Here is an 18,430-nt window from a genome sequence, read left to right on the forward strand (position 1 = left end):
AAAGTGGAACAGTTTCAACAGAGAGACTGAGAGACCTGCCCAAGAATACCTTATGGTTAGGGCACTCCCCATGTAGATAGGAGACCCGAGTTCAGGCAGAATGGGGATTTGATCCTGGGTGAGTGCTCTAACCACTTGGTTATTGGGCATAAATACACTACTAGAATGGTTCCTGATATGGTAGCGATGCTTTGATAACACCTGCCAGATTGGGCCCCTCAGGTGAGATAGGCCTAGTTTGTGGATCTCACTGGGGTTTAGACATGATCTGGGTATCAGGAGTGAGGTTGCTTTGTGCATGTCCACCAGCAGAAACATAGATGGAATTTAGACACCTACAAGGTAAGGGGGCAGCTGAGTGGAGGTTTTAAGAATCCAAATTTTGGAGTTAGGTGCCTAAAGTGGCAGTTATGCACCTTAATTCATTTGTGGGTCTAGCTGGTTTGTGTTATTTTATATTATAGATGAAAAGGGAATCTTCTGGGTTCCTCAATTCCCCCTTTATTTTTCATTCTCTCCCCTAACTGGAAAGGCCCACAGCAAACCTCTCTGCAGCTGAGGAAGACTGGACTCCAGATTCATCAGCACCACTTCAGTCATTGGCCAGAGAGGGTATCTTTTGAATACAACGTTCTTCCCCCTATCTTCAGAGTCTGGCACATTACCTCCCCATTTCTATTGATCTGTGAACCAAGTGGGTGAGACAGGACCTAAATTTTTGATCTCCTCCATGTGAACAGTGCTTTTGGTTGGCACTAAAATTGGTGTTGTCAGACAGGAGAGATGGGAGAATAGAAAATTTGACACTTGACATGATTTTATCACTTTAACACTGTCATCATCTTACAGGATTCCAGTGTCCAGCTTAGTAGACAGCTGGGCAACACTATTGCTTCTTCTGAAGGACTCTGTACAACTCAGTCTTCCAGCACCAGGGCAGTTTCTCATACTTGGGTGAGCAGTTATACTTACAATTTCGAACAAAATTGTGATACCATAAATGTAAAATTATATAAAGGGCGAGTGTTTAAAATCTTGATTTAATTACTTGGAGTTTTGAATGGAGAAAAATTCCTATTTCCTAGAGACCTTCTTGGCAAAGATTTATCTTGAATGCAGTATCTTACTTGAAAGAATGTTGATCACATACAAATGTTGATTCTTGTATTGTTCCGACCTTTTTCTGGAAGAAGCACTTCTGGTATGAGTGTACTATCTCCATCTTCATCCAGTTCTCAGCTTCCCTCAGTCACACTGCCAACGGTGTGGTAATTATGAATATTTGTGATGCTAGTTTGTGAGGTCTCCCAACACATTTTTTCCATAGGCCATCAGAGAGCCATTTGATGAAAATGACTTTTTGTCACTTTCACCTGTGGTCAAATTTAAATAAGAGACCTACATATGTCAAACTCCATATCTCATTATTAATCCCCTCAGCTTCCAGAACTCTCTAAACAGTAGTTTTAAACATCTAAATTTACTCAATAAGTCACTCTTATGACTATTTATTTTGTATATTTTCCTATCATGTGAAATAGGATTAATTACCAGCCCAGAAACAGTTTGCTGAACTTCAGAAATAAAATGCTGAATAAGGTCATTTGTGTTAAGCATTGAACAACAATCTCTGTAAATTGTAGTAATATTGTAGTAAAGTGTTAAACCAAATAGTCACAAATTAATTTTGTCCAAAAACCTCTCCATGAAGATATTGTGGATGGATTCCAATGTTACATCTACTTGAAAACTATTTATTATACAAATTGTCTGTAACGATCAAAATAAATTTCAGACATTTGGAAATGAGTTTTGGAATTTTAGCAAACTAAGGGAAGTAGCTGAAGTTTCAACTAATGTGTACTGTGCATGTGAATTTGTCATGGAATTTTTGCCTGTTCTAACATAATGCAATATTTTATTTTAAGATTATCATCAGTATTCATTTAATATATTTTCTTTTTAGTGTTCTAAATGAGTTTATTATGAAAAACCCGAGTCTGGAGAATAAGAAAGATCAAAGAGATCTTCAGGTAAAAAATATGTTTTTGTATAAAGTTAATGTTAAAATATTCTTCAGTAAATGCTTAACTGCTGAGAGTACAGCATATCTGATCTTCCCTGTACATTTAAAAATAATATTTTTAAGCAACTGATCTTGTTATAATGGCTTTTTTATTTCCTTTTGTAGTTTTTTCTGTTGCTTATAGTTGTTATATTTTTCTTAATACTGTATTTAACTTAAAATTTTCTTGCTGTAACTTAAACCCGTTGCTATTTATTCTGTCCTCATTATTAACATTTCTCCCATCAGTCATCTTTCTGTGGACTGAGCCTTGCCTAGTTTTCTTAATTTTATGTCACAGTTCTTATTTTCTCAACATTTATCACTTCTGTTGCTGCCCTCTCAGCTTTCTAAGCTTCATTTCTTTTTTTAAAAAATGTTGGAACCCAACACGGAATGCAGTACTCCAACTGAAGCTATATAGCACTAAGCAGAGATTAATTACCTTGCTGCTTGTACTTGAGGTACTCCTGTTAATACAACTTGGATTAGCATTTTATGTAGAGGCATTGCAGTTTGGACTCATGTTCAGTTTATGATGCTCTCCTAGAACCCCCAGACACTTCTCTATGGTACTGCCACAAATCATCATTCATCTAGTCTATGGGCAAAACATGCAGTCAGATATGCATGTGCTTGCTGAATCAAAATATACCTTAAGTGAATTCTCTTGTGAGCTTGAACACTTGACTACTTTTTTTGTAAAAAGAAAAGGAGTACGTGTGGCACCTTAGAGACTAACAAATTTATTTGAGCATAAGCTTTCGTGAGCTACAGCTCACTTCATCGGGTGCATTCAGTGGAAAATACAGTGGGGAGATTTATATACACAGAGAACATGAAACAATGGATGTTACCATACACACTGTAAGGAGAATGATCAGGTAAGGTGAGCTATTACCAGCAAAGGGGGGGGGGGGAACCTTTTGTCCTGATAATCAAGGTGGGCCATTTCCAGCAGTTGACAAGAACGTCTGAGGAATGGGGTTGGGGGATAAAAATGGGGAAATAGTTTTATTTTGTGTAATGACCCATCCACTCACAGTCTTTATTCAAGCCTAAGTTAATTAAAAAGAAAAGGAGTACTTGTGGCACCTTAGAGACTAACAAATTTATTAGAGCATAAGCTTTCGTGAGCTACAGCTCACTTTTTCGGATGCATCCGATGAAGTGAACTGTAACTCACGAAAGCTTATATGAAGTGAGCTGTAACTCACGAAAGGGTATGCTCTAATAAATTTGTTAGTCTCTAAGGTGCCACAAGTACTCCTTTTCTTTTTACGGATACAGACTAACATAGCTGCTACTCTGAAACCTAAGTTAATTGTATCCAGTTTGCAAATTAATTCCAATTCAGGAGTCTCTCGTTGGGGTCTTCTGGCTCTGTCAACCCCTCAGACAGAGACAAACACCTACAAGATCTCTATCAAGCATTCTTACAACTACAATATCCACCTGCTGAAGTGAAGAAACAGATTGACAAAGCCAGAAGAGTACCCAGAAGTTACCTAGTACAGACCCAACAAGAAAGAAACAGGACGCCACTAGCCATCACCTTCAGCCCTCCAAATAAAACCTCTCCAATGCATCATCAAGGATCTACAACCTATCCTGAAGGACGACCCATCGCTCTCATAAATCTTGGGAGACAGGCCAGTCCTTGCTTACAGACAGCCCCCCAACCTGAAGCAAATACTCACCAGCAACCACACACCACACAACAGAACCACTAACCCAGGAACCTATCCTTGCAACAAAGCCCGTTGCCAACTGTGTCCACATATCTATTCAGGGGGACACCATCATAGGGCCTAATCATATCAGCCACACTATCAGAGGCTCGTTCATCTGCGCATCTACCAATGTGATATATGCCATCATGTGCCAGCAATGCCCCTCTGCCATGTACATTGGTCAAACTGAACAGTCTCTACGTAAAAGAATAAATGGACACAAATCAGACGTCAAGAATTATAACATTCAAAAACCAGTCGGAGAACACTTCAATCTCTTTGGACCTAAAAGTGGCAATTCTTCAACAAAAAAACTTCAAAGACAGACTTCAACGAGAGACTGCTGAATTGGAATTAATTTGCGAACTGGATACAATTAATTTAGGCTTGAATAAAAACTGGGAGTGGATGCGTCATTACACAAAGTAAAACTATTTCCCCATGTTTATTCCCTCCCCCTCTCACCCCCTGCTCTCCTGCTGACCATCAGCTCACCTGACCTGATCACTCTCCTTACAGTGTGTATGGTAACACCCATTGTTTCATGTTTTCTGTGTATATAAATCTCCTCACTGTATTTTCCACTGAATGCATCTAATGAAGTGAGCTGTAGCTCACGAAAGCTTATGCTCAAATAAATTTGTTAGTCTCTGAGGTGCCACAGGTCCTCCTTTTCTTTTTGCGGATACAGACTAACATGGCTGCTACTCTGAAACCTTTTTTTGTGTTTCTGTGTGTTTTTTTGTGTTTCTCCTATCATTCCAAACCTGCTTAACTCCTGATCAGAGTGCCTAAGACGTTAGCTGCAAAGACGTATTGTACTGCAACAGTCATGCTGTTTACCATCTGAAATCACTTTCCTGAACAACTTTCAGGATCATGAGTTAATTCATGTCTGTGATAGAGTAAGTTATTCTTTCATGTTAGGTGAAAAGGCATGCTGTGGGGGGAGAAGTCTGTTACACAAGCTTCTTAAGCACATTTGTATACCATATACGACATACCTTTACTTCACCTGCGATCATTTCAAAAATGTTGCACCTCCCATTGCTTTAATTTTGAATGTAAACTCTTTGTGACAGTAAACAGTAGATAGTCCAGCAGAGGTCACATGTTCTTTGACCTATTTGTGATAGGTGATATTTTTGAAAAAAGTAATCCAGGATTATGAAATAATCTTTCAAATTATCCATTGAGAGCTTGATATTTCAACAGAAATACAAAAGTGCTTCATATTAAAAGGGGGAAAAAAAAGAGTTTAACATCCAGAAGAGATTCTGTGAATGGACACAGCACACTTAAATTTTCCCAGTCATAGGGATGGCTATTGAATAAACCTTATTTCTGTGGGGTTTTTTTAAATGAAGATGTGAAAACTATTGCTGCAATCAGATCCATACAGCCTTCCCCTTCTTACTCATAGATAAAGCCACTAAGCATATAATTGTTTCATTTTCCTGATTTCAGACCACTTCTGTAATTTATCAGAATTATTTTGCATTTCACTTCTATCCTCTAACCTTTCAACTTCATACCTTCTACCAATTTGATGAATCAATTGGCTAAGATCTGTTCACCTCATCCTCCAAGGAGTATTTATCATTGCTGATGTTGAACAGAAGTGAATCCAGAACAGAACTCTATGATATCCCATTCTATAATTCCTCTTCCCCTGACACTGAGCTAATGAGTATCAGTGTAGACAACATATCTCAAGATAGCCAATTTACTCTTTTACATGAGGTTCTTTACACATTTGTTTCTTGCTTTCCAATAGGATGTAACTCACAAAATAGTGGATGCCATTGGTGCAATTGCTGGTTCTTCCTTGGAACAGACTACTTGGCTAAGACGAAATCTAGAGGTCAAACCTTCCCCCAAGATAATGGTTGATGGAAACAACTTGGAATCGGATGTTGAAGGTGGCTTATTTTCCCATTATTCAAAATAAAACATTGAATTAATTTATTGATTCCCTTCACGTTACTGAAAAATGACAGATTTTATAATATTAGACGTTTGCTAAATCAGTTTCAGTGCTGTTGTGCGGAGTACTGAGCTATATTAAACCTAATGTACATGGTGAAACAAAAAACAGTCAATTTTCTATGTCTTGGAATATATTTATTTTTAAATATTTATTTTTGTAGATATTGATATAAGGTACATAGTTTCCAAAATCAATTGTCTCTTGTTGTCACTTTTTCTTTTAGATATGTTGTATCCAGCTCTGGAAACCTCAAATATAACTCCTTCAGTTTATAGCGTCCATGCATTAACATTACTTTCTGAGGTAAATGTTTCTTCAATTATACTACATGCTGGTTTCTTATAATACAGAGGGACATAGAGAGATTAGAAACACGCACAGAAACATGCACATGAGATTCAATTCAGAAGAATACTAGTTAAATATCTATGGGAAAAATAATTGAAATGTATATGCACAATGGGGAAAAGAAATGCATAAAGAGGCCTAAGAGTGATAATGGACAGCAAATGTATACATTAATTTGTCATTTTGTTGGTTATTTGCTAAGAACTGGCAATGTTCTCAATGTTGTACCATTATCATTTGTGTGGTGGTGCTGTCCATAGGCCCCAATCACTCTCATTGGGCTGAGAACAAAAAGTGACCATGTGATCAGAGAGTCATTGAGGTTCAGAACAGTGACTACCGACAGATGTCTAATAGGCAAAATAATCCTCATATCTGTCAAGGGGTTCCTGTCATCTGCCCTGACTTCTGTCCTAGACATAGTTATTTGTACGATTTTGTTAATTTGCTGTATTAGTTTGTGGTGATTGATAGTATATTTTATTTGCATTTTGTGGGGAAAAAAGGAAAATTTGACAGTAGCCATTGAAGTCAATGGACACAGGTTCCTGCCATGTGCCAGGGTATTAATCTTTGTAATCCTGACATGTTATACATGTGCAGTGACTTGTACCAGGGTTTGCTGGAAGAAATTGAGTGAGGAATTTGGGGTGTTTGGTAAGGATTTTTGTGACAGGGTTTATGTTATATAGGCATAATATGGATGAATTTATGTGCTGGTAATTGTGAGCTAATGCTTATATTTTGTGGGCTATGCTATCGTGCAGGGGTTGGCAACCTTTCAGAAGTGGTGTGCCGAGTCTCATTTATTCACTCCAATTGAAGGTTTCACGTGCCAGTAATACATTTTAACATTTTTAGAAGGTCTCTTTCTATAAGTCTTTAATATATAACTGAACTATTGTTGTATGTAAAGTAAATAAGGTTTTTAAAATGTTTAAGAAGCTTCATTTAAAATTAAATTAAAATGCAAAGCCCCCCGGACCGGTGGCCAGGACCCGGGCAGTGTGAGTGCCACTGAAAATCAGCTTGCGTGCTGCGTTTGCCACGCTTGCCATAGGTTGCCTACCTCTGCTATAGTGTGTCTTAGCTGAGAGTTCATGTATTTTTATTTTTAAATATATAGTGGATCTTTATACTTCGTTTTTTAAATTTTGTACAATACCTCAGATTTGATAGCTTTTGTATTAAATTTGAATAAATTAATAATACTTGCATAGTTGCCACTCCCCTTATCCGTCATAGCAGAAGTGTCACAGGTTAAATGGGCATGGAGATTTACCCAAGAAATGGCCCTTCATTGGGAAGAAAGTTTAGAAAAGTTTACAGCATAATCACCTGTGGATGGATTTAATTGTATCTTAAGCACTAAATTCACTTTATAAAAGAGAACCTACATTTTTTAAAAGGGAAAGATTTTATAATGTATTTTATTTTCTAATTTTAAAAGATTCAATATATTTAAGGTTTGGGAAATATTGTATTGAAGAACATCATGCAGAAAAGTAACAGTATAAATATAATGCTCTTTTGGGGGTTATAAGAAGTAAGTTTAAAAAAGCCAGGCCAAACACTCCTCCCCAACAGCCACCTTAAATTCGTCAATTTCTTGCTTCTTATGTCTCATAGGTTTTGGCTCATCTGTTGGATATGGTTTTCTACAGCGATGAAAAAGAGAGAGTTATTCCTTTGCTTGTAAATATTATGCACTATGTTGTGCCCTACCTCCGCAATCACAGGTATCATTACAATTTATGTAATTCAGACCTCAGGTCTACTGGAGTTTGTTGGATGTTCTGCATTTCAACTGAATCAGGCTGCCTATTCCATGGCACTACAAAGACAGGCAGATAAGAGCGTGAATGTGACAGACTGTCTGACTTCCCATCAAATTCCCTGGAGCCTGGATGAAATATATTGAGCTGGAAGCAAGAATTCAGATTTCACAGCCTTTCTTACTGATCAAGGCTTCATGCACTAACTCTCAGAGGCAATCAAGTATTAGCCCCGATACTTTATAAATAAGTTAACAGAGAGGTGGCAAAAGGTCACTTCAGATAGAGTCTGGAATAGAATCCAAGTTTCTAACATGGCAGAGCCAAGTCTTACCTGTTCAGCCACATTTTGTTTCAGATCTAATGTGCCAGATATATATGCTTTGGATTTCCTATCTCTAATCACACTCTCATGTCAGAGCTAGGGATAAGAATGCAGGATTCCTGATCTCCAATATTCTGCTGCCTTCTGAATTAGTTGTACAGCTATTTGCTAAAGTGTTAGTCAGATCCCTTTTAGTGGCTGATCCACAAAGAGGATAACAACCTCTCTTGCGGCACATATGAAAAGTGATTTTAATATGATGTTTTAAAACCATTGTTTTCTGGATATATATTCTTAACTTTTTTAAAGCAGTGATTTAAAAGATTTCATGCTGAGTTGCGTTTTCTTTCCAGTGCTCACAATGCACCCAGTTATCGAGCCTGTGTTCAGTTACTGAGCAGTCTTAGTGGGTATCAGTATACAAGGAGAGCATGGAAAAAGGAAGCTTTTGATCTTTTCATGGATTCCAGCTTCTTCCAAATGGATGCTTCTTGCGTTAACCAGTAAGAATTTTTCATGTTTGTATCTGTTATTGTAAATGTTTAGCATATAATGTATTGAGTTACACATTAAAAACACGGTGCAATGTGAGCCAGATATTGCCAAAAAAACTTCTGTGTATGTGGGTGCATACAGATTATGACTTTATTGTTTGTGCATAGATTATGAAATTCACATATTCAAACCTTATTTGTGTGCACAAATTGAGTGCAAATGATTTTGTATTTGTAAACCTATCATATACATGAATAAGAGAGTACTAAAATTGCATGCGCAGCCAGTTTCTAAGGAAAATTTGAAATTTGCTGTAGAAAATTTGGTCCTGTATGTATTTTTAAATTTGGTTAAAAGAACAGAAAATTTTTTTGAATAAAAATACAAATGTCTTGCTTTTTTAATTATACATAATCATCCTCTTTCCTTTTAGTTGGAGAGCAATTATGGATAATTTGATGACACATGACAAAACTACGTTTAGAGATTTGATGAGTGAGTACTAACTCATGTATAATAATAATACTTACTGTTTATATGTTATTTTATGTTTCAAATTACTCCATGTTAACTTATGTACAATTCATTACATAATTATTCAGGAAAGACATTTAAAAAATCCAAAATAAGTATTTCTTGAAAACTTTTTGTTCAGGATTTTAAATTCCACTTGAAAATTCCAGTAAAATGATATTTGTAAGAAATGTTTGAATAAAGCAGTGTTTTAATTTATATTTCTTCTTAAACTACTGGCATTTTGGAGAAAAGGACACTGAATTCCTGTCTACCATACCAGGGCACAATTTCTTTGAAATAAATGGAGGTGTCCCTCCTTGTGCCAGCAGTGAATTTTACCCTTTATGTGAAAAAGTTTATCAAGCCAGTACTATGTCCAGTCTCAAAATGTCATTAACCATGTTCTAACTTGAGGAAAAAGATGATTATAGAGTCCTGCAGAATGACCATTTCTGATTAACAATTTATTTAAAGATACAGAGCCAGATTCTCCTTTCAGTTATACCGCTACAAGTAGGTGTGCCCCAATATAACAAAGCAGAATTTGGCCCAAATTATATTTAACATGAAGGCAATGTGTATATTTGCCAGTTTTCTTTCAATATATGTTTCTTAAATATGCTTATTTTGGTTAAATAGCACCTTACTTATATGTACAAATTACACAGTTGACTTGAAAACTGTCTTTATACTTCTGGTTGTATTCATGTGATAAAATAAATGTTGTCTTTCTTTTACTATTAAAGTGTGCCTCAAGATAGTACCTTTTCTCTCTTAGCACGAGTGGCCGTGGCTCAGAGCAGTTCACTCAATCTGTTTGCTAATCGGGATGTAGAGTTGGAACAGCGAGCTATGCTCCTGAAGAGGCTGGCTTTTGCCATTTTTAGTAGTGAAGTGGACCAGTACCAGAAATATCTTCCAGATATACAAGGTCAGTAGAAATTATTATTTACCAGAATTTCTTTTTTAAATAAAAATGATTGTTGCTGAAGAAAACTTTGTCATAAAGTAGATCTTTTCTGGGCTCTGGTATGCATTATGCACTATCACCGAATTTCATTTTTAACAGTACTCATAATAGAAATCATAATGGAATCTATGGGCCTGATCCTGTTTATATTGAAATTGTTGACAAAATTCCAGCTGCTTTCAATGGGAGCAGGATTTCAAATGATAGTCGAGCACATAGGCTTGTTGACTGCCAGTTAACTTCCCACTGCATCATGTTACTTATCTGTCATCTTATCAATTGGTCGATATCCCTGGACATCCTTTAAGCTGTTCACTTACATGGTTCATAGGCTCACATGCCCACCCAATGTACATTCAGCTAGGTAGGTGTGTGTAGGCTTAGATGAAAATATTGCAGGTTCTATAAATTCTTATAGCTGTTTATTCTGCTCTTCTGTTACTTTGTCCAGTAATTAACATAGGAGGTTGTTATTGCTTCTTGTTTACTCTTTTGTAGGAAGTAAGGGGGAGAGGGCTCTTTTTTTCTCCTCTGATGTGTTGCAGATTGTTATGACAGCTTCCTTCTAGGCATGATGTCTTTGTAGGTTATCATGATACACTGTGATTCTTCCTCCAATTGGGTAGCTCCATAATCTTCCTTGTCCACTTGTTCCATGATTTGTATTTTGAAGCTCCTTTCCAATCAGCTAGTAATTAGCTGTAGGTCTGGCCTGTTCATGACATTTGGTTGTTTTTCTTGTCTGAACTGTGTGTGGACAGTGTGGACCTTTGCTAGTTGAGAGGCTACCTCTTTACTCGTTGGATACTGCAATGTAGGTGATGAGCTAGAACTCACAGTAATCAGGTTTAAACAAAAAGCGGCTGAGGACAGAATATTCTCCATGTAATATACAGTATAGTAATAGTACAATATTTTAACATGGTAAACACGAGTTACTCTAGCTCTTACCACATATCTTTTGCTAGAAATAGAGGTCACACCTTTATAATCTGTTGTTCTTATCTTTGGAATGAATCAAACTCTCGTATAGATAAACAATGTAATGTAGCAGAAAGTTAACATAGGGAACAAATAGGGGTGTTTTGTTTGTTTTGCAGCCATATAAATATTTGGTTCACACACTTTATTTTGGATATTGACAAAAGGAATAAAATATAGTTACTTATATTAATATTAAAATATATTTAACTCTAACAAGAATAAACTGACTGGAAAACTAAAAAGCTAAAATTATTATAGATTGAGGAATCCTTGTTGGCTTTCTGTTTCAGAAAGGCTGGTAGAAAGTCTCCGTTTGCCTCAAGTGCCAACCCTTCACTCTCAAGTGTTCCTGTTTTTCAGAGTATTGCTTTTAAGAATGTCTCCACAGCACCTTACCTCACTTTGGCCTACCATGATCACTGAACTGGTGAGTTGTACTTAGCATTCATGATTTGGAAAACTGATGGTGCATAGGTAACTTCATACTTGAACATCTGTTTTAGTTGCCCCAGGGAAATAAGTTATAGTTACGTTATGTATATTTAAATGTACAATGGTCATCATTTAAACTGAATGCTGACTTGTTTGCACAGTCTTGATAACATCTGTTTCCTCAAATCAAATAAATTGTCTGTATGGCTTATGCGATCAGTTAAGCCATACAGAAAATATATATTTTTTTTTGAAAATTTCCAGTCTCTGTTTCTTCCCTGCTCCCACTTGCATTCTGAAGTAACTTTGCACCTCCCTCAATGTTCATTCCTTCTTTGCTCCTAAATACCAGTTCATTTCCTGCCAAAGTAAGCTTGCTTCCCTCCAACATTCCTGCTTTCTCACTACTTTCACTTGCTTCTTCCTTGTGGATGTCTTACCAGTCATTTAGCCCCTTCTGATGCTGATGACATCAAGTAGAGGGATCTGAAAGACTTGTTATATTGGTAATCAGTGGTGACTGACGGCACTTTATGGCTATATTTTTGTAACCAGACACCTGTACGGCCAGACCTTTGGCTCTGTTCTGTCATCTTTTTGTTACTCCACCAGCACAAATGAGACAGAGCAGTGCCTTTAAATGGCTAATTGAGGATTCCTCTTGTGTGGGATGTTTCAGGAATAGAAGTGGTTGATGGCCAGAGCACCCTGTAATCCATTGATTCTTCGTTAGCAGAGTGGCCCCTCGAAGTGCCATTACCAATTGGCTTACATTAGAGCAGCACTGAGGTGTTAAATTAAATTCTGAATTTTGCTGGAGGCTAATCTGAACCCTGGTTGCACCCAGGGAGAGGAAAGATAGCATAATGAAGTTATGTATCTTCTTGTTCCATGCAATAAATGCTGATAAATTAGCTAGAAAAAGGTGTTCTAAAGATTATGAGAATATAATTTTGCAATAAATATGTTTCAAATAACTTTGGAGAATAGCAACGATCTAAATATTAAGTAGCACAATTCTCCCTTGTGCAAGATATGCTCAGAAGAGATGATGTGGCTGTCAGGGGGCTGGTTACAGCTCCTTGATTACCAAGTTGCCATAGTCTTGATATAAATTAGACCAGTCTTGGGGTTGCTCTAATTTGATACAGCTGACTGTGGTCCCTGAAAGATCACATTTCATCTTAGAATTAGCACAGGGTACTGGGGCTCCACTCTTGCTTCCCTACACTCCCATCATATCCTTTGCTTCCCTGGCACATCTCCTCTTCTGGAAATGCAGGAGGATGGCATAGGAACTTGTTCTGACTTTACACTAGTTGAGAATCCCCTCCACTGTGGGAATTGCCAGCTGGAGAGTGGCAGCCAGATTACTTTCTCTCTGTACTATTCAGGCAGCAAAAAGGGATGGAACAATCATTGAGAATCTGGTCCTATATGGCCTAGTAGGCTGATGAGTGATTTCATTAGCCAGGGAATGGAAATAAAGCTCCAAGTCTCAGTCCTGTTAAGGCTCTTTTCTCAGGGCTTGTGTATTATTCTTCAAACACTCACAAAAATCAACTAAAAAACTGGGCAGTAATTCCCCGGAAGCTTTTCCTGCTTTAACCAGCCTGGAAGGGAGAAAGCACAGTCTTCTCCTTAGCTTTCCTTTGACCCAGCTGCTGCTTTTTTTATACTTTTCTCTGAGCGGCCATGTGACCAGCCAGGACCTGTTAACCCTTTTCAAGCTGCAGACCTTTACCCTGAGACAGTCCATTACAAATAAAATGTTTTTAAAATATAGAATTTTACCTTCAGGTACAAGTGTTTTTACTGATGGAACAGGAACTTACTGCTGATGAAGATATTTCAAGGTAAAATTAAATTAATTTCTGCTCATTTGTTCAATTTTGTGATACCCTATAGTCTTCTGAAGTGCAATAGGACAGCTGTATTAATATGTTTGTCCTAGAAAAATTGTTCAAATTCAAATGAAGAATATTTGACTCTTACTGCAGTACCAGGAACATTATATTTGGACTTTCTGTTTTAAAACAAAAACAAAAACCTTACCACTAACTACTAATAAATAACTATGTTAAATCATGTAACCACTTTCTCAAGAATATTTTGTACTTCGGCAAATAGTCCCATTGCAGTCAGTGGCTCTAGTTGCATGATTAAGCTTTACATGTTTCTATAATGCATAGTTTGGATTATTTTACATGGGGTCTATAAGGGTATTATGAAATATAATGAACATTTGTTTTGAAATATTTAAAAAACATGAAAACCGTATGTTTCTAGTTTTGTTGTCCATTCCCAGCCTCTCCTCCCCCACAGTTTGTATAGTCATAGCTTTAGAGCAATGGTGTAGCCAGGACAGGATACTTAGGTGGGCCCCAACTTGGGGTGTGTGGGCAATGACAGGGAGCAGGGGAGGGGCGGGCAGGAGGGATCAGGGCTGCTTCCTCACCATCCTCTTCAGCTGGCCTTGTGGGGAGCGATGGACACGCTAGCCAGGGACCCTTTGGGGCCCAAGCACGCACCCTGGGAGTGGGACATGGGAGCTTGTCCTGCTCTGCCCACCCGGCGCTCCAGCCGGGGAGTGGGATCGAGGTGCGGGGGCTTGCGGGCGGGCAACGCCCGCCATGTCCCAGCCCTGCTCCCCGGCGGGAGCTTCAGGCAGGTAGACGGAGCTGGGCAATTTCCTGACCCCGCTCCCTCGCTGGAGCGCCGGGCGGACGGAGGGAGCAAGGCAAGCGCTGGGGCCAGAGCAGAGCCAGGGCTGGGGGTCAGTGGGTCTGGATGCTAACTGGGTGGGCCGTGGCCATACCCCTGCATTCGAGGCATATTTTTCAAAAGCACAAAGGGGAGATACGAGCTCAGCTCCTGTTTGTGTTTTCTTAGCTTCCTGCTAATAAATTGTATACTCAGTTGCTTGACCACACTTTGGTAATTATGAAATATACTCAAGAGACCAAATAACCAATGTCAGTCCGTTTTATTAATATGGCATAGGAAATAGGTTCTGTACGATACCAGTCTCTGAAGAACAGTCCCATCCAGTGATGTTATATTCACCTTAGGCAGAAGGTGTGCTCTCCAAGTTACACTTTTTAGCTGATATTATTCATATGATTTTACAAGTGACACATCTCTTTACACATCACTAAAATCCAACCCATCGGTTTGTCCCAGTTCCCTAACTTGTACTGTTCCTTCCTCATCTTTGTTTTGGATACTAGTATTCCAGGTACTAGTCCATGAAGGTCCTCCCCTAACTTGTACTAAGACAGAGAATGAATGTATCTTGATTTTGACAAGTTTCTTATCTGTTTATGCCAAATGCTTACTTCAGAAAATGCAAAGAGTTATGGGATACTTAGCATAAGTGAACAGGACGAAGGTGTAGAGCAGTTTAGGCTACATCACTGTCACAATATTTGTGCTTAATGTTATTGGTGCTTAATGCATACTGATATATATGGTGCAGATACTAGATATTATTATTATGATATATATTTATATACTAGCCAGCATATATTAGGCAACATTCCTTTTATGCCTTTGGAAATCTCTATCCAAATATAGTTAAATCCACATAAATGGCATATTAACAGTCTCCCACTTAAGCTGGATGGTTGGTTGCCTGCCAGGAACTAGATTCCACATGGTAAATTAAAGATCTGCATCTTTGTAAACCAAAATGCTTAAGAGAGAACCATCCCATAATGGTGGAAAGTCATTATGACTATCCTGTACAGCTACTCATTATACTTTAATTTTAGAACTTCGGGCCCATCTGTTGCTGGCCTAGAGACAACATACACAGGAGGCAATGGCTTCTCCACATCATACAACAGCCAGAGATGGTTAAACCTTTACTTGTCTGCTTGTAAATTTCTGGACTTGGCCCTGGCATTGCCATCTGAAAATCTTCCTCAGTTTCAGATGTAAGTAAACGGAGATAAAATAGTTTTTGTTTTTGAAAGTCTTGCTGCTGTCTTGTAAAATTCTAATTTTTAAAACCTTTGTTTCCTTTCTCTTTTCTAATCCCCCTTCATGTCTTAACCCAGAACAACAGATTACATTTTCCTTACATAAAGACTTAGAATACTGTGGTGTAATATTTCCCTATATTACAGTAGCAAAGCTATGTTGTAATTAAGGTATAGATGGCTATTCTATCCTAACTCCTTGTATTTCAGTGACTTAGAAATTTCATTTGGGCTGAAATTTGCCATGCTTGATCGTGGCCCAAAGGTGATTTTTTTTTTTTTTTTAGGAAAATTTGAAGATTGACTGTCCTGTTGTTTTTAACTGTGATGTAAGACACTGACAGCCCGTGCATCAGCTGAGAATTGCTAGAGGACGGGAGCTCTGCTCTGGCTGCTTTATTCTCTCAACATACCTTGTACTGGAAGGTGTAGAAGTCAGCTCTGCCAATTGTATGCCAGTTGAGAAATCCCCTCCGCTGGGGTAATTCTCACCTGGCCAGCTATGGCATGATTACGTTGCCTTTGTATTGCTCAGGCAACACACAAGGAATGGAACTGGGGTTTAACAATCTGGTTCTGTTTTCCACATGCATTGTAATGGGTGTATAGAGGACCTCATTTATCCCTGGTCTACTTACATTTATCTGAATGGAATTACAATATTCATAATTTTATTTGTAGCATTTAAAATGGCTTCTGGTGATAGTACTAATTGTACGAACTTATTACAGGACATAATCTATTTTTTGGACTAGAATTGTTAGCAGAAAGTTCAGTGTATCTGTTTTTGGAGTAAGGAGAAGATGGATTGTTAGCAGAACATCTGAACGTCTCGGTCCTTGCCAAAAAGAAGCCACACACAATATGCTAACCTTTTAAAACGGGATCTGAAATGTTTTTCTAAAATAAATGTAAACTAAGTTCCAAAATCATTAACAGAATACACATGTATCTTTAAAAGTACAGATATGTTTTAAAAGTGAACTAAAAGGGTTTGTTTTATCAGCTCTAAACAAAAAACAAACAAGCAGGTTTTCCTCTTTCCCCTGACTTGCTGACATTTCATATGTCTAGATCAGAGCTAGGAGGTGCATACCTCCTTTAGCTTTAAGTGTCTGAAATATGCACTGTGCTAATAGGAGAGAGACAGGGCTCTGAACTCATATCTTTATGGATAAGCAAAATAAGTAGTGATCAAGTAGTGCATTTTAAAAATGATTTCTTTATTTGTAATTTTAAGGGTACTTGGGTATCTTGCTTTTGTTAATTTTCAAGCATCCAAAAGTATGCTTACATGCCTCTCAGAGACTAATTTAGACAGTATCTGTTCAGAAGACCATACAATCTAAACTTGACACGAATCCTGCATGATCTGCCCACAGGAGGTTGCTTTTTGGAGATTAATGGCCTAGCCCTTCGTTATGGTGTCCATCGGTGTAAATTGCCCTCTCCAAGATTCAGATGGGCTGGTGAATATTAGCCCTACCTGAAATCTGCCTGCAGAAGCTAAAAGATGGAGGAGTTGTTACTTGTCACCCACTGAAGATCCCAGTGATGGGGCATCCAACCCCAGAATAAAGCAGGATGTATGACTGACTGTATATCCCAACTCTTGCCTTTGGGTGATTCAGAGGAACTGACTCCTTGCCACTGCATTTAAACAGAATTCCCCTGCAGAATTCAGTCAGCTCTAACTGCCTTGTTTGTAGGAAGAATATGTGGGGTGAAGGAGAAATTTGGCTGTGCACATTGCAAATCTGTCAAGGTCCACCAAAATTCGTAAGCCTATGATGATTGTGTCACTAGAATTTTGAATCCACCCTGATTTTCTGGGTAGGTTCAGGGTTCCAACTGAACTGTTCACATTGTCCTACTTTCTGTTAGTAACCAAACCATATGACAATGGCTTTCAGTGAAGGATTTTTAATAGATAATTTTCTTTGTTCATTACTGTGCATTCATAGAAACATTTTAGTCTTATTGGATCAGACATTAGTCTGTCTTGTCCTGCCTCTTGTAGCTAGTATTTGATTATTGAGGGAAGGTAATTTCTTCAACTCCTACTACAGGGCATGATGCACCTAATCAATTCTACAGTGTTGTGTGACCAGAGGCAGAGGCTGTTGGCTCACGACTTGGTTTTACCTTACAAAAGAGCTTCCAGACTTGTGGCTGAACCAAGAAAAGTACAGCACTAATTTGCAAATAAACAAAACTACCTCAGGTGTTTTGTTGCACATTTCAAAACCACTATAGGTTTTCTTTGGACAGAATAGTGACCTGAGTACCATTTTGCTTCTCCTCCTCCTCTTCCTTTTGCTATCCTGAATTGGTCCTCCAATTGTCAGTGAAGAAACACAAGAGGGAAAAGGAAACACTTTTATTTTCAGTATTGCTGTAGTCTCTTTCTCTTTTTTGAAAATGGCATCTATGATACAAGCCACCTTTTCTTCCTCTCCTGAAGGAGCCTAATTTTTCTTTCTTTATAAGGAAATCTGACAAGGTTTTATAGATCCCTCATTTTTATGATACTACATGGGGTTCTAACTAGCTTAAAAGTCCCCTGTTTGATATGAACAACCTGTGACTGTTTCCTTTTGACAGGTATCGGTGGGCTTTTATTCCAGAAGTGTCAGATGATTCAGGTTTGGAGGTACGAAGACAGGGCACACATCAAAGGGAATTTAAACCATATGTGGTACGATTAGCAAAACTGCTGCGGAAAAGAGCAAAGGTATTTACTTTTTCCCTGTTTTGTTTTACTTTGTAAAGCTGCATGTACAGTAACTAGCAGCACTGTTCACTTTTCTATAC

The 18,430-nt window shown here is 38.1% G+C and overlaps 1 protein-coding gene across 7 annotated transcripts in view; it reads left to right on the forward strand.

Moving 5' to 3' along the window:
* The window catches only part of DOP1A (DOP1 leucine zipper like protein A), an 87,285-nt gene that overhangs the window by 63,794 nt on the left and 5,061 nt on the right, over positions 1–18,430 (forward strand). For 6 of the 7 annotated variants that reach the window (XM_038397691.2, XM_038397699.2, XM_043510569.1 and 3 more), the window contains exons 25-36: positions 850–954; positions 1,967–2,033; positions 5,576–5,720; positions 6,012–6,091; positions 7,766–7,875; positions 8,590–8,739; positions 9,165–9,226; positions 10,026–10,178; positions 11,492–11,628; positions 13,434–13,489; positions 15,407–15,571; positions 18,221–18,350. In XM_038397691.2, the coding sequence (XP_038253619.1) occupies positions 850–954; positions 1,967–2,033; positions 5,576–5,720; positions 6,012–6,091; positions 7,766–7,875; positions 8,590–8,739; positions 9,165–9,226; positions 10,026–10,178; positions 11,492–11,628; positions 13,434–13,489; positions 15,407–15,571; positions 18,221–18,350 (1,360 nt within the window). The remainder of the gene's footprint in view (positions 1–849; positions 955–1,966; positions 2,034–5,575; positions 5,721–6,011; positions 6,092–7,765; positions 7,876–8,589; positions 8,740–9,164; positions 9,227–10,025; positions 10,179–11,491; positions 11,629–13,433; positions 13,490–15,406; positions 15,572–18,220; positions 18,351–18,430) is intronic. The other variant, XM_043510570.1, reaches the window with a different exon arrangement.

The sequence above is a fragment of the Dermochelys coriacea genome, chromosome 3 (genome assembly GCF_009764565.3).
Source record: "Dermochelys coriacea isolate rDerCor1 chromosome 3, rDerCor1.pri.v4, whole genome shotgun sequence".
In the NCBI taxonomy this organism is placed as follows: Eukaryota; Metazoa; Chordata; order Testudines; family Dermochelyidae; genus Dermochelys; species Dermochelys coriacea.